Source organism: Siniperca chuatsi, linkage group LG19 (genome assembly GCF_020085105.1).
Source record: "Siniperca chuatsi isolate FFG_IHB_CAS linkage group LG19, ASM2008510v1, whole genome shotgun sequence".
In the NCBI taxonomy this organism is placed as follows: Eukaryota; Metazoa; Chordata; class Actinopteri; order Centrarchiformes; family Sinipercidae; genus Siniperca; species Siniperca chuatsi.
The window spans coordinates 11273392-11290667 of NC_058060.1; the positions used below are offsets into that span (position 1 = coordinate 11273392).

Consider the following 17276-nt stretch of genomic DNA (forward strand, 5'->3'; position numbering starts at 1 on the left):
ACCATCTGCTCTCTATCATTTAAGACTTTGTCTCTTAGTAGGCCTATTTCTAGAACATCAACGTGTTTAGTCCATCAAAATCCTCTATCAAAACATCTCTGCTCCATCAATAAGGAAAAGCTTTCCAGCATTGTGTGGACACTAATCCTTTGACTTTTTTTTCCAAAGTACTGCGCAATAACTGATCATCTTTAAACAATCACTTCAATCTCCATCAGACTCAGATCCCAATGTCAGGAGGACAGCTGGGCTTAAATCAAATTCCAATCAACATTTGTGGCAGTACAGTGAACAAATCGGGGCCTTGTAGGCTGCTGCCCTATATCTTCCCATGCAGGCAAGCAGCTCCAAAGCATTGCCTGCAAGCGTTACAGTGCGCACTGTTGTAGTGATGGTGCTACGGGGTAATTAGGCCATGCAGACACTTTCACCAAGCAATGATCTCACTAGCATCAACTAAATACTTTCTGACCACAAACATGGCTGCTAGAGTAGCGGATGGGACACATTACAGGACTGATGAGCGCAGCAGTGACGCGCAGCTGGTTGCAGATGGAAAGTTGCCTTACATGCCCGACAGACAGTGATCAATAGAAGGCGAGTAGCATAAAAAATAAATACATTTTCAGTATTAGCACCCAAGCACTAATTTAACCTCTAAATGAATCCTCCATACATCACTTCTCTAAATTTGGTGCTGCAGCTTTTGATTTTAAATTAAGATTTGCGTCAGACTACAGTGCACACACACACACACACACACACTATCCACAGAGGTGGTTTAACCGAGTCTGTCTGTGTTTGTCCTTCATTACATCTCTGCTGCCAACTATAAATATCATCAGAGCGCCAGCCCACTGAACCTTAACAGCAGACAAATACTGTAAGAAATAAAGAACACTCCACACACACACACACACACACACACTTCATCCATGAGCATCATCAACTGCCTTGCGAAGACGCTTAATCACACAAAATTTAGCCTATCACTTTAACCCCAAGTCTATTTTATTTCGCATATTCTCCAGAATATTTGATAACAACCGGCCTCACACTTATTAATTACTATACGGGAATCAGCTGTAATTGGTTTAGTTGAGACAAGCAGCAGTTATGGATTGAATTAGCCAAATTCAGCTGGGTATTGCTGACTGGCTCTTCACATTTCAGACCCTCTTGTTTTTCTTTGCAAATGACTTTCGCTGTGAGGCATTATGAGAAACTAGCTCTACCTGTTTATGATCAAATTAGGGTAAAATTACAATTTTGTATTAAAAAGGTATGCACATTATTAGTCTAGTGTCAGTGTGTTCTAAACGACAGACAATGGGATTTGGAGTTTCTTTAACACTCCAATTCCATTACACAGAAAGACACAATTACAGGCCTTGCGATCCTCCTCATCTTATACTAATAATACGCACAAATATCCACCATTGTCACAGATACCACTATTTCTAATGCGTTCGTTTCACCCTCAAAAACCTGTTTTCATTCAACCAAACCCCGATAATTTATTAAATAACATTAGCATTAATGACACACGTGAGGGGCTTCCTTTTTCGTTAATACCAATGTATGCTGTTTTAATACGATTGTTTTCTCTTAAATTGACTATTTATGCTATTTCCCCCTCACATCCACCGTAGCAGGAGCAGCCGGGTAGTCTCTCCCCTTTATGAGTGAGCTATTGTGCCTGAGGACAGGATCCCACACACAATCTGAAGACTGAGCCAACAAAAACAGGGCCTGACAGACAATGCCTCGCTTCACCTGCTCCAGCACTGTGCATCGCAATTATGCCAAGGACATGTACAGTTAGGCTTCATTCACCCTCCTGCAAAACAACTGCCTCAGAATTAAACCAGGGCCCGAAAATCATGCAGATAATAAATATGACTGCAGAGGAGATTGGAGAGAGAAGGTGGAGGAAGGGTGAGGGAGAGGGGGGGCTCTCCCAGTGTTACAATATTTTAAACTGCATGGTTACCAGACAGTGAAATAGGGAAAGCAAGAAACAATTCCAAGATGCATATATATCACCAGACTGATTCATGCTCCAGACGAGATTGATTTCGAGCTATAGGTGCCACGCCATCAATATACAATCAAACTCAACTCAAATGTTATGCAACGGCCTGCTCTCTGCAGCTCTGCACGCAAAATAAAGCAAAGGCCAGCATCAGATTTGCTATTACAGCCAGCGTGATAGCCACATTTATAGACTCACTCAGCCAAACACAACGAAATGAGACTAAATACCAGTCAGAGAAGGAGATTCGTTATGAAAGTATTATGATTGTATCACTAAATATACATTAAAAAAAATCCAGCATACTGAGCGCTGATCGTTCATTGATTACACTGAGAGGCAAACAACATAACAAATATTTGATTCATGTCTTTGAATAAGGCTCCAGCACAGAATAAACGGGGGAGAGCCAAATATAGCCTATAACAACCAAACATTGCACACCAGGCCTATATACATCTCAGAGGGTTTTAGCTGGAGGGGTGGCGCTGCACACTTCAAACGAGAATATATCCATTGTTGTGAGCCATTTGGCCTGCATAAGATCCTGTGCTCTGAACTAGGGAGTTTAAAGTAAGATATTTTTTTATTATACTTGAGGGAAACAATGAGTTCAGCTGCTTATTGCAAGGAGCAATCGTCAGGGGAGACTTAAACTCAATTACTGTAGCCGTTCAGAATGGGAGAAAAATACTAAGACCAAAAAAAAAAAACAGAAAGAAAAAAAAAAACACCCAGGCGCATCAAGCAGTGAATTAAAAATTAAAAGATATGAATAAAAATCGAGATGAAGCGTATCAAATATTTATTTTTTTTCTGGGCAACAAAGGACTATAATACATTGACAGGCATGGGAACTATTGCCAGCACATGTCTATACAATACAGCTAAAACCGCCTCCAATTTTGGACATTATCGGACATAACAAGATATCAGGTGGTCCCAAAAAATGTTTTTTGAATGTCTTCCAACATTTAAAAAAGACAATATTCCATTTATTGCTTTTATGGTGCTTCAAGGAGAGAACAAGAGGTGAAACGTATTCTGATTGGCACAACACATAAAAGCTTGTGTAAAAACGAAAATAGAAACACACAAAAAAAAACAGTTCTCCTCAGGGTCTCACTTATGCTCTGTCTCAAATAAAATAAAACTGAATAAGGATGATATATAGAGAGAGAAATGGAAGTTTATTTCTATTAAATTTGTTCACTTGCTTCAATGTCGCCTCAACATGCTACAAGAGGGCTGAATTGAAATATCCCAGAGAAATAAAAATACCCCAAACTTCTGTTTTCTAAGAACCATAAAATCACATGAAGAACTAACCGAATATTCAAACCCACTAAAACAGGAGGCACCAGATAAATAAAAAAAAGAAGTTTCAACAGACGCACCATATTTACAATTCCCATTAAATTACACATAAATAAATATATACATACATGAACACTGATTCCCTTATATAACCGTGAATCGTGTTGAAATTCAAAAAGTTCAAGTTGGTCGCTTGGAGAGAGAGTGAGAGTCTACAACTGAAGTTATGACATGGAGCTCTGTGGAATTTCTCTTTGTTTTTCAAGTTTATTATTCACAATACTGATAAGAATTTATCCTCTTTTAGCTTCGTTTTTGTCACAATCGTAAAATTGAGATATAGAGGGGTCGCTGGATTTCAGTCCATTCGTTGCAGCTCATAAAAAATAAGGGGAGTACATAAAAAGTCCTCTGGCTGAGGCAATACACCTTTTCCTCGCCCTGGAGCTGTTCCTCTGCAGCTTTTTTCTTTTTTTTTTTTTTTTTTAAATAACATTTCATATGATTCAGCCAGGTGTTGGAAGAAGAAGAAGAAGATTCTTGCGTCGTTTCCCCGTGAATCCAAAGTGGGATGTAAAAACAAAACATGTAAAACCGCGCAAGATCAGGAAGTGGCACGTTTAACTTTATCAATAGTATTTATAAGGTATTTATAATATTTATATTGGATGGGTGGGGGCCGGGGCGAGGCGGAGGGGTGTGGGTCGGTGTAGAAGAAGGGCCCTGGGGTTTGGCCCTCGGTGAAGGTGGGATGGAAACATCACTTTCTGTGCTTCTCGTCTTTGTCTCCGCCTTTAGTGCCGTTATCTGAGTGACTGTTGGGGTTGTTGTTGAGGTACATTTTGTCCATGGCTTTGATAGCCTCGGTCAGATAGTTCTGCAGGGCCGTGACGGCCGCGCACAGTGCCGGGGTCCCGAAACCGTGCGAGATTAGACTGAAGTGGGTCAAACAGCTCTGGATTCCCGGTTCAAGAATGGGCTGCGGCCGTGAGTTTCCCAGCGGCGAGCGGTCTTGGGACAGCAGGTCTGTGAACTCTTTGCAGACTTGCCTAAAACAGAGAGAGCTGCGTGTTAGTGACCAAGCCAGGACATCGCAAATCCCTGCATGCATTTCAATGTCTTGATAAAAAATAAACCAATCTGGGCACACTGCAAAAAGAGCCATTTTAACATCACTCAGCTGTGCAGGGTTGTGAATTCTTAGATGTGCTTAAAGCAAGTGAAAAGTGACCAGGTGAGATAAGTATTCCTGTTTCTCTTTGCAAGTCAACTTATTTCATTAATCAATCATTAATCAACATTTATTAGTGGACTGAAATTGTGCTCTTCATTCTGCTTTGTTTTCTTAAATTAACACTTGGCTGGAGAAAATGCCCTGAAGCTCTACACAGGTGGAAATACATCTCTGAGCTCAGTGGCAGGATATTTAACTTTTATTAAAAAATACAATTTTAAGAAAAAAGTCCGAATGACTTGTCGATGTAAAACGAACATTTTTGCAGTGTCAGCTTTGAACTTCAGTCGCAGATTATCACATAGCAAACACCAACCAATAAAACAGTGTATTTAAAAAAAAAATAATAATAATTCACTTCATTTATTCCTTCAAGACACCTTCATCTTCATGTAATTTACATCTTACTTATGTGCAGTACACTATGAATTTATGTAAAATATTTTTAGAACGTATAGAAAATTGTATTCTACCATTAAATGGTGAGTTAACGCGGGTTTGCTCTCCATTTCATGGTATTGGTAGGCCTATTTTAATAACACTCAAAAAGCCTGCAATAAGCGGTTATAGCTGACAGCTGTCTGATTATAGCGGCCCATCATCAATATTAGGCTAACTGCAGGCTTCTGCGTCTCTGTGCCTTTTAAGGAATTCCCACGTTTCAGTTAACGCATAGTAACAATAACCAACACCAATGGTAGAGCTGGATGGGAACCAGCTATGTGTCAACATCGCTGAAATCACAAGGCAGACAAAGTACTGAGCTGCCTGTGGATGAGGGAACACTATACGTATTTTAATTATAATGTAGAATATTACATTGAATCACGTGTTTAAATAAAACATATTTTAAGTGTCTGAATAAAATTCATAATCAGCAGAGATGTCCAGGAACATTTGAAAGTGTGTGGCTAAAATAAATAAATAAACAAATAAATAAATAAAGTTTATTAATTAATTATTGGGCTAACTAACATTAGCATTAGTGGACTGATGTGGACATGGAGCAATGATGACAACGTCTTTTATTATCATCACACATCTGACATAGTGTGTACAAATTGTATTTGTTCAAAAGACACTTTAGAAAATAGCTAGAGAAAATGAGTGTGAGAACTGTATTTTAATAAAGTTATCTGTGTGTGAGAGAGAGAGAGAGAGAGAGAGAGAGTGTGTGTGTGTGTGTGTGTGTGTGTGTGTGTGTGTAAACTGTCAAGTAAACACACACACATTGGCACAGGCTGGGATGCATTTGGTGTGACACAGTGAAATGTGATAATAGCACTTACTTCGTGGCCAATAGCATGTTTTTTCTTTGGACTTGTTCGTTTGGGTCGGAATGCTGACGGTTTACATATTCAGCTACTGCCTTGGCTGGAAACTCGGTCTCGCATACATAACCAAAATCCCTGGCAAGATGTACCGCTTCGCCTGGGAAAGAAAGAAAGAAAGAAAGAAAGAAAGAAAGAAAGAAAGAAAGAAAGAAAGAAAAAAATGAGGTTGCATGTGTTTGCTTATTAAATATGGTTACATCAAATCCAGAGCAGTTCACACTCCCTGCATGGGCAAACACATGATTAATCTGATCTGAGCAGAGCGTCCACTCTGTTTATGCGTTCAGACAGCAGGGTTATAGCACCTGTGCCTTCCCAACAACACTAATGATGATGATAACAACAATAATTGCCAAGAAATAATAATAAAACAGCCCTGCGAGCTGCCAATACGCTCAAGCTCCTCTCCTCCATACCGTGAGAACGGTTAAATATGGAGGAGAAACAATAAGTGGATGTGAAATATAGACGGAGCTTCATGCTTAACACCATGTCATTGATTACCAATGCCTGCACATTATTGAAAGTCCAGCAGATCACAGAGGTATGAGGAAGCAATTTTAAAGGGCTATACCTAAATCTGGCTTTCTCTTTGCACACTTCAGCTCTGAGAATTGCAGGTTTCATTCCGTCCGAGTCTGAGCTCGTCTCTCTTGTTGGTTGACTTGTTTTGTTTTTTTCCCCCCAAGTCTTTGGCTTTAATTTCCTGAAGCAGTTGAGTTTTTACTGCGGGGCTTCCTGCCCATAAGCCTCTACTCCGGAAGAACGCATGCGCCAATTAGCATCAAAGCTCAAGTCCAGTAAACTCGTTTCCATAAAATGGAGCGGATCATAAACAGTGACAGCACTTCAGAAAACGCAGTGTCCCTTCACTAAATAACCGGCTGCCTTCTCCCACCCTTTGCCATCCACCCCCCACGCGCCACCACCCCCTTATTACCCAGAATCATACATTTCTCCAGGCTCATTACAGTACAGCACCAAATTTCTACGAAGCACAATGAATATTGCATTTGGCCCTCTTCTGCAATAATGATTAACAGGGACCAATGAACCATCGCAGGCTTTCACCTTTGGAAACCCGCAGCACACCAAATACCACTGCACTGAATAATAAGGTTCAACTCTGCAAGCAGAATGGATTTATCCAGTGGCGTAAAAGGCATCTTTTCAGCGCACCATAATTGACTAATTTATTCTTTAATAGGCCCAAAACATATAGCTCCCAATGGGTCAGCGCCATGCCATTTGCATGCAACAGGAATCTTCACTGAAAACCAAAGCATGGGAAGCTATTAACGAAAGAATTAAGTCACCATTAAAAATCAGCCCTGCGCCGCCATATCCAGGCTGTATTAATGTTCGAAACAATGCAGGGTTAATAAATCAATCGACTTCTCATCCATGAGGTGAAACAGCTCAGCGGTGCCCAATAAACAAGCAGCACTCAATAATTAACTGGACTTCAACACAAATTCATCCAGTGTATAAACTAGGCCAGCCGTGGACCTGCAAGTGTGCTCCTGAAAGCGAAGGCCAACGCTGCAAAGCCACTAGAATTACCAGCACCTCTCTCTCTCTCTCTCTCTCTGTCTCTCCCCTCACAGACACACACACACACACACACACACACACACACACACAAACACATCCTTCATGCTTTATTACTTGCGAGGCAAAGTCGGTCCACATTACACGGATGAGCGCATATGCTGATTTCCAACACAGAGAAAGAAAGAGAGAGAAGAAAAAAAAACTCCCAGTTTGTAAGCACCTGATATCGCGGGAGCAACAAGAGTGGGAACGTGATTTACGGCACCCGGCTTACCTTCGACTAGTGACGTCAGCAAGGTGACGTTGGCTGCCTTGCGTCTGCCCGCAGGTAGATTCAAGCCGATTTTATCCAGCTTCTCCCTTAAGGATCTTCCTCCGTTCTTAGATTTGGCCCTGTGGCAGCAAAACAAAGCAGACATTAAGATATCTAAAATATGTAATAAGTGAAGCAAATAAGTGGATTTAGGCACAGGCAGACTTACAAGCAAAAAGTCACCTATACATTGTCAAATATTTGTGATGATTATCTCCTGTCACTTGGAATTTAGATGATACTTTCTACGATGTACACCCTGATGTTTACATCATATAAACATAGTCAGCCACTAAATGCGGTTCAGCTCTTTTTCACTAATTAAAAGGTGACTGGGCTGAGTTTGGCTGGCTTTACCCTCCACTACATCCCTCGTACAAGCTATAAATAATACTAAAAGAGCCCAGCCTTTTCACCAGCAGACAAATACTGTAAAAAATGAATAAATAAAGCCCTACTTAATAGGCAGTACTATTACTGGCTGCGTGTCTGCAGCACTTCAGTAGACAGTTCACTGGAGACCAATGTTTTCATGTGTAATGCCTTCACTGGGCCTATAGAGCTGGGGTTGAAACAGACTAGGCCTACATTAATTTGAGAGAGAGAGAGAGAGAGAGAGAGAGAGAGAGAGAGAGAAGAGAGAGAGAGAGAGAGAGAGAGAGAGAGAGAGAGAGAGAGAGAGAGAGCGCTAGGGAAGTTAATATGGAATTTAACAGACCCCTCCTGCTTTAAATGCAGGAGCTAGGTGTCATGGTTGGTCGATTTTAATTATTCTTGGTACAGAGGAGAGAGAGAGAGATGCACGCTCACAGAGAGAATGGATTGGAGTAGAGTGAGAGAGTTCATACACACGCACACATACACCAACACACACACACACACATACAGGTACATAGAGAGAGGAGATTTTTGCAGCCTTCCAGTCAGACTCACCTCCTCAGCACCCCGCCCAGCAGGGAGGCGTTGAGGCACTCGGGCGGCGAGAGGCGTCTCTGCACCTCCGCCACCGTGACCTTGTACTTTGATGTGGAGCTGAGGAGGGACAGGCGACCCGGAACTGAGCAGAACACCTCGTTGGGGTTTACCACCCCTCCGAAAAGACCGTCCTTATTTACGGGGATGGCGGAGATGTTGTTGTTCTTGGATAAAGAGACTGGACCTAGCCAGGGAGAGAGGGGGAGAGAGAAAGAGAGGGATGGTGGGGTGGAGAGAAGGAGGGATGGGGTGAGAGAGAGAGACCGTGCTCAGTGAATTTCATGCAATGCAGAGCCTTAACTAAATGAGATGGGGGGATTTAGGCCCCGGATTTAGAGTTTAGCACCACATGTGTAGCTTACACTTTCAGCAACAAGGACATGCAGAGACAAGCGACTAATAGAGGCCTATACATGGCAATAACAACAATAGCAATACTAATAATAATAATGTGTGTGTGTGTGTGTGTGTGTGTGTGTGTGTGTGTGTGTGCATAGTAGAATCATTAACATCAGGACCATTAGGCATAATTCTTGCTCAGCTACACATGTACAAAATATTTCCAATCTGTTCCCTATCTAAAACACACCGGTCACACATTTATGTACAGATCTCAGCAGCAGAAAGCGTGAATCTCCAGTATCTGTGCGCTCATACAGCCTTTTTGCGCTCGCCACACCATGGATCGACTCTGCACAAAGCAACCACACCACCCGAGAGAATCGGTAAAGTCTACCTATCTTGACATATACTCGGTATCCAGCAAAACACCGTCGCCCGTGTGGGATTTCAGACCGAGTGGGGGCTCAGCACTGCTGAGCTTTACACCGTTTCGGTGTGCAGTAACCGGAGACAAAGGGGACTGTGCGCCTTTGGATAGATCACTTGTGACATTAATGGCTCAGGGGAGCCTAATAGAGACAATAGGAGTTAAACGAACTCTTGAGATTACTAATATAAGAAGCCAATTATCATGTTGATGCGAAGATAGACAGACTCAAAAAAGAACGAATGGAAAAAAAGACAGAAAAAGAAAGAAAGAAAGAAAAATCTTATCCAGTGAGTTCTAATTTGACCTGACAAAACGCCTTTAAACCTGGCCACGACAAAGGCCTCCTCATGTTCTATCATTAAGAATAGAAATCAGCCTGATTTTTTTTTTTACAGCAAACAAACGCAAAATAATAAACCTGTATAATCCAACAACCTTCGCCAAATCAGTCAGTGATTTTTTTCCAAGCCGAGTTTTGATTCCCTCTCCAAATGACAGACTATCATCCAGCACACACTGGGCCTGTGCTCCATCCAGCGGTTCCAACTTCCATTTTAAATTTGACCATGCAGTGTGATTGCAGCTATTGGCTTTCACCACTGAAGTACCAGGATCGTCTATAGGCCTGTATCTTTGACCATCAATACCACGGGCCTACAAAGCTTCACCAGCTCTACTCATCTCCCCGCTGCTCTGAAACGCTGACAGTAAATTCCATCAGCGAGGGGAAAAAAGGTGCAGCCAGTTTGATGCACTTGGAAACCATGTAATGAAAAATAGGCTACTGCGTATTAGGATCAGTCAGGCATTACCGCATTGCATCGAGTTCTCTCGAGCAGAATGGTGAATTGTGTGTGTGTGTGTGTGTGTGTGTGTGTGTGTGTGTGTGTGTGTGTGTGTGTGTAGCCTAGTGGTGTGCAGCTAGCAGAAACATGCATGATATCTCGGAGGAAATTGCTTACCTTTCTTAATTACAGTCTGGTCGGGAATGTGAATTCCTTGATCCTCAACAGACTATGACACAAATGCAAAAAAATAAAAAATAAAATATTAGCACAATTTTAGCACAAAGGTACAAAAACATCAGCCTCAGTCCTGAGTAAGTGAATGATGCAATTCAGGATGCTGTGCACGAACAAAGCCTGACACAATTAGCGGCCACAATCACCCAACATGGAGGCTCCCGAGGCCCATACCTGTTATTATTGTCCGTGGGTGTTTTCAGCGTGTTACACTGATGGACGCTTTACACTAGATCACAAACTCAGACTTAAATAACGAAGCTGTGTCGCCCCATAATCCTGACCTAATTTCGCCCTCAGATTGGCTCTACTCACAAGGAAACTTCTAATCTAGATTGGATAATAATTACGGCAGCGCAGCCTATTAAAGGCCTATGAACTAATTAGAGGATTATTGGTGTTTGTTTCTGATTAAAAACTGGGAAGAATACTCCAAAAAGGAATGAGGGTTATTGACAATTTTAGCGCTCATTTATCATGCATCTTCAGTAATCCTAGCTATTAACTAAACTCAATCCACCAAACTCAATTCTCCTGTTAGTGTGCATGCAGTGTATTATAATATTGCTGTTCGCAGAGAACGGCGAGCTTCATCTTTTTTTTTCAAACTGAGAAATCAAATAAACTCGTGACGGGAACCTTGTGGAAATACAGGCGCACTGCTTATCTCTTTCATTTAATTCGATTTAAGTGCTGATGTTGAACAAAACAACATCGAATTTGGCAACTAACAGCATTTTTTTTATTTTAAATATATGTTTTGAAAACTATATTTTATCAATGGAAATCACGATGCGAAATTGTGCTGTTTTATTCCAAATAAACAGTAGACAACATTGAAAACATTGTTCAGCATTTCCATGCTATTTTTTCAGGCAGTAAAAAAAATGCATTAAGAGACTAACTAATTTAATGCGTGTCATCCTTCTGACTTATTAAATAACAGTGATAATAAAAACACTTTTACTAATACCCTAATAATATGAAAACGAATAGTAATTATGAAAGGCACGGTTCTTGGTAATGATAATTCTATTAAAATAAAAAATAACACTACTACCGTTGGTATTATTATTATTATTATTATTATTAATGATAATATTAAATTAAAACATAGTGCCTGCCTAAAATTAATAATGACAGCAAAATTATTTTTTAACAGGGCTTTGTAAGCCCACAAAAAAGAGAGACCCAGGTAAATGCTGCCTCACCTGAACGTCTTCTAAAGAGTGAGGTATTCCATGGATAGGGATAGAGTCCGACAGTCCAGTATCGATGCCGTGGCCGGACGGTAGGAGCACTTCCCTGCGGTAGTCCCGGCACAGCTGGTGGGGCAGGCTGCGGTGCTGGTGCAGCAGGCCGCTCTCCTGACCCTGCCTCTGGCCCGGCCAGCCCGGGTGCTGCGGCTGCGGCTGGGCGTGCAGGGAGTTGAGGGAGTACGGGTCGTTGACGTGCGAGTAAGGGTCCTGAGACTGCGGGTAGATGGGCTGGTAGGGCGGGGGGAAGTACGGGGGCTGGAAGTCCGAGTTCGGTGTGTGGGAGAGCGGAGGGGCGCTCGTGTAGGGACTCTGGCCCACGCCGCCCAGCTGAGGTAGCCTGGCTGTCCCATTGCTGGTGCCGTCGTGACGGTCCTGGCAGGGAAGGACAGAAAGAAAAGTGTGTTTTAGCCTAAATACATTTTAAAAAGACATAAGCATTAATGAAGGTGTTTTCCCCTCTTTGTTTTAACTGCTGAATGCTCTGCGGGCTGGGGCATTATCAAATATGGCCTGAGTGGATGACAGGAATTAGACCAAGTGTGAAATCTGTATTAAATAAAAATCATTTGTACTGGTTGGTTTTAAACAATAAAGGCAACAATTCCGCACACCGACTACTTGTCCGCAAAGTTGTAGAAATAAAATAACGTGATAATGAAATGCCAGAAGTAAATAATAAAACGAAACATCGAAATTCCGGAGGTGGAAATGCCCTCAAATAAATAACCGAGCCTTGCGTTATTTCAGGATGTTTCCAAGGTGTCCCACCGTTTCTAAGCATGCAAGCTTTACAAAACATTATTCAGCGACAGAGAAATATAACAAAATCTGGTATGCAAACAAATTCGAAAGTATCTCACACGGTGAGGCTCCAGCAACTTACCATCGCGGAAAAACTGTGCACTAACATCTGAAAGGATTTTTGGTGCGACTCAAGAAAAAGAATAATCAGTTCAAAAACACTTCGGCTGTGTGAGGGGCGAGCAAAGGGAATTAACCAGCAAAACAAAAAAATTTAGCCCCCAGGAAAGACTCTTCTCTCCTGCAAGATCACGATGGCCCCGGCGATCAGATATGTGCCACAGTAGCAGGACGATAATCCATCAGAAATAAATGGTTAGATCCCCGCTGCCCTTCATTTGGGTCTAAAAATGCAGATATTCGGCGGTGCTGGTGGATTTGGGTTGAAAAGTTTCTCTTGGTAAACCGTCTTTTCTCCCTGCTCTCCTGGCTTCTATCACAGTGCTGCCGTCCCCTCGCTTGAGCTCATATTAGCAAAAGAGCCGCTTCTTCGTCTCCCTCTTGGACTCCTAATAGAACGCATTCATGACTATTAATATTACAGGAATACTTAATAATAAGGAAAGAATGGTCGGAAATCGGGCGTGAAGCGGAGGACGCAACTCAAGGCAGGAGTCTGCGCTTAAATGACGTCCATTGAAAGGAGGAATCAGTATATCTAATCAGAGATGGGGAGAGAGAGGGAGGGAGAGAGAAAGAGGGAGTGAGAGACTGTGGAGGGAGTGGAAAGAGAGAGAGACAAAAAGAGGGACATTCACTCGTCTGACGAATCAGAGAGTGAGGGAGGGGGGGGGGCATTTTAAAAGGGTCCCAGGGCCAAAGCGCAAAAGTGAAAGAAAGACATATAGGAATGAAGGGAGGTGGACTACAAACAGGGGAAGAAGAAGCCATGGAAGGAAACAATGTGCACCTCTGAACTGGGTGAAAATCCAGCAGACGACGCTGTGGGCATTCTGACAGGCTCATTTCTATCACTCGTCTCTTTGTTTTCCACCTCACACTCCGACAACGAGCTGTCCTCCATGGTGCTCCTTTCTCTCCTCTGTCTCCGCCGAATTAATCCACCGGTTCCTCCTCGACTCCAAAGCCAGAGTAACACCGGCTAACTTTTAACTTTGACCCGGAAAGACGGAGAAAAACAAATTCCCTAAGTCTATGATAGGGCCGCTCGGATCCGGCGCTAGAACCAACTTTTACGCGCGGCTAATAGAGCTCCACTCCCCTTCCTGCTTAATCATGCATCTTAAAATAAAACGAAACAACGGGCTGTGGCCGGATTTCGATTGCAAATTTTATGTCTTTGCATCGATACGAGGAGAGCAGGAAAACATTTGCCTGTAAATTAAAACAATCACCACAGCATGAACGCGGAGGTGCCCGGCTTTTGTTTTCCTGCTCCCGACCGTCTCTGTCCTCCCAGGACGCGGGTGAAAACACGTCCGACTGGCTTCTCCACTTCGAAACAAGTCCCTAATATTACTGCCAAACTTTGTCTATGCTCATAACAACAATCACTCAGTGTATGCACTCCACACAGACATGCACACACGCAAAATATAGTGGCTCAAACTGCAAATATATCAAAACTGAAGGGTAAATGTCCATGCCATTTAAACAGTGAATAAAGCAGGCTGTGTTGGCGCTTACATCTGCCATTTAATCTATTTCCCTTCATTAAATGCATGGTCAGTGTATATTATTATTTTGAAGTTTCCTCGTGCCATTTAATATTTGGATATATTTTTTAGATTTAAAGATAAAACAATAAATTACTGGTGTGATTTTACTCATGCAACTATATATATATACAGCTGCTGTTGCCATAATTACTTATTATTATTATTATTATTAGTAGTAGTAGTAGTAATAATAATAATAATAATAATAATAATAATAATAATAATAATAATAATAATAATAAAGAATATATTATGAATATTATTATTGTCATTTAATTGTTCTCCATACAAATACACAAAAAAGAAGAACCTATGAAATGAATAAAATCTATTCATCCTGCAGTTGAATTAAATGTGTTCACTAACAGCTGTCAGAAGAATGACATATTTGGATCAAAACAATATAACACATCCCCACAATAATTATCTTAGTCAATTTCAAAAAATTAAATTGAATTAAACAAATCATAGAGAAGCCCCTTACCTCGCAATCTTCATATTTAATGTTATCAGTTAATTTCCAAAGCATTTTCATGGGTTGTTGAGGTGGATATTGAGTATAGGTATCGCCTTGGTCTTGTTTTCACCCAGTGAATTGTGCTCCCCGCTCAGAAAAACTACTTTTATTGAAGCTGTGGACTGCTGTCTGTCTTGCGCTCTGAGGTCTCCCTCTAATGGTGGAAGTGAAGGGCTGGAGCAGCTCTGTAATAACACTGGCACAGGGCCTCATTAGCATATCAACAGCCGTTTGATTCCCCCCATCTGCTCACACAACACCAATGGACAGCGCACAGGTAAAAACTAAAGCAGCAAGACGCTACACATGCTTATTATTTCTACTGTTCAGTGAGGTGTGTGCGTTTGTTGAGGGGAGGGTATAGTCATGCATGGGGGACCTGCATGCACCTGGGACGGTTTCTAGTATTATTTTAAACATGTCTTTCCGAGGCTATAGAGTTCAGCACATCAGACTCCAGAAATGCTATTTTAACGATAAAGTTCAAGTTATGTGATAAAAGAAAGGGAGCACGTGTGTTTGCTGTGAAATAACCTGTTTTGGCTGAAGTGTACTCACTCGGTCCTGTACAGCCCCAAAGTCTTATTGCTTAGTTTTCCAGGACTTGATGTGAAAACAGCATGCCTATGCAAAGACAACCCTGTCACACACTTTGTCGCCACACTTGAATTTTTAACTCCCAAACTGTTATTTTAATCCCATTGAGAGTGGAGACCTTGAGAGGCTATTCTTTCAATGTTATGTTAAAAAGGTGAGCCATTCGAAGCGGCTCTACAGGTCCATTGACTACCTGTAAGGGCGCAGGGTTTGGGGGGAATGTAAATAATTAACACAACAACATGGCCTTGTTTCATTTGAATGACCAGGTAGGGGAGCCTGGCTCTGCCCTGTCGCCGGACGAGCCTTCACCTCAGCAGGTCGTGGGTCAGCAGACAGGTCGCCAGCTCTTTAAGGCGTTGGCCCCTCTCGTTTAAAACCCGGATTACCATTTTTGGTGGAGTACCTTTTTACAAGCAGTTGTTATTAATGAGAATGGAGCGATGAAACTGGCTGACAATGACAGCCATACATGCCAGCGTCTTTCTGCAGATCTGGCCTGGTTGTCTGTGGTGCTGATCGGTTCTTTTTTTTTTTTTTGTTTGTTTGTTTTTAAACGAGTTAAACTAAAGTGTTTTGTTTCAGCAAAGCTCTCGGGTCGTCTCTTAAATCCTCCACACCTCACAAAACAAGGCCAGGTTTTCAGTGAAGCCCAGAAAGTCCATTTTGGGATGCCTTGTAACTTATGAGTTTAAGACATGTAATCCGAGCAGGATATCGGCTATGCAGGTAGCTACATTTGTGAAAAGTTACATTTCACTTCAAATACGCAACGATACAATTTAGAATAAAGGCTGCGTTTCGTCAACGCTCCACTTTTGAAAAAAATACATATCTCGTGTCTGGCATTTCTTATTTATGATCAAACACATTTGTATGTGTAACAGTGCATCTGAAATCCTTACAGCCTGCAACAACATGCGATCGACATCCTCAGGTTTTCAGGGCAAAACAATGAGATGGACAAGTTGACATGTAAGGCTACATCACCGCGAAAGAGAGCTCCCAAAACCAAATATCTTTAACTCCACGGTGTGATCTCCTGACTGATCGAATCTATGCGCTTCCAGACTACACAAGAGGCTACTGTACCACCTCCCTTTACAAAAGATTTGACGGCGCCTGTGCAGCCTCATCCTACAACAAGTCGACACTTTGACAGTTTTCATGGATTTTCACAGCAGTCTCTTTGTCTTAAAGTAAGCAGCACATACCTGCCATTCCCCCATTTTGCCCATAATTGACATTCTTTGTCTTCTGCTTTGGTGGTTTTTGGTCGGCCCGGTGACGGGTCTATCGCATTGAGCCTTCGGTTCAAAGTAAACCTTTACTTTTTTTACCTGGACCGGATCGCCTCACCTGGCCATAAAAACGGTGCCTGGCCACCTGGTGACGCATGCGCACTGCTCCGGGTGTGGAAGAGAAAGGAGAAACTACCTGGGAAAAGTGAAATAGCCCATTTGTCTGGCTGCTGGATAGGCTTAAGCGGTCAAAGTTTGGTCTCTGGTGTCAATTAAATGCGTTTTATTAAAACAATAATGATCAAAACGAACAAACAATTCCTGATATTACTTATTTGAGGAAACTGAGACACAATCCCAGCCAGTGCTAATCCCAGCCACTGCTATTAATACAAAAAAAATCCAACTTTAATTATATTTACTAGAAAGTGTCCTTTTAAGCTTTTACCTTATAAAATCCATATTTTGTGAGGATTTCTTTGCATCAGGTGAATTTACATCAAAAATTAATTTAATTTATAAAAAGTGAAAAAAAAGTGAATTGTGCACATTAAAAGCCAGTAGCATGTGGTGTGGTTTTACCCTCCCATTAATTCCTGATTTTAAAAAAATAATTAATAAAGATG

General features: G+C 41.8%; 1 protein-coding gene across 4 annotated transcripts; it reads right to left on the bottom strand.

Moving 5' to 3' along the window:
* Positions 1-2823: 2823 nt before the first annotated feature.
* Positions 2824-16768, bottom strand: tfap2a (transcription factor AP-2 alpha). 4 transcript variants are annotated; one of them, XM_044177082.1, is made up of 7 exons: positions 16624-16768; positions 11768-12187; positions 10497-10548; positions 8721-8946; positions 7749-7867; positions 5876-6017; positions 2824-4401 (listed from the first exon to the last, which is right to left on the bottom strand). In XM_044177082.1, the coding sequence occupies exons 1-7, from the start codon at positions 16654-16656 to the stop codon at positions 4113-4115; spliced, it is 1281 nt and encodes a 426-aa protein (XP_044033017.1). In that variant the 5' UTR covers positions 16657-16768; the 3' UTR covers positions 2824-4112. The 4 variants fall into 4 exon arrangements, with proteins under 4 accessions (XP_044033017.1, XP_044033016.1, XP_044033015.1 ...); XM_044177081.1 differs by lacking the exon at positions 16624-16768 and adding an exon at positions 14780-14984; XM_044177080.1 differs by lacking the exon at positions 16624-16768 and adding an exon at positions 13527-14039.
* Positions 16769-17276: the final 508 nt, after the last annotated feature.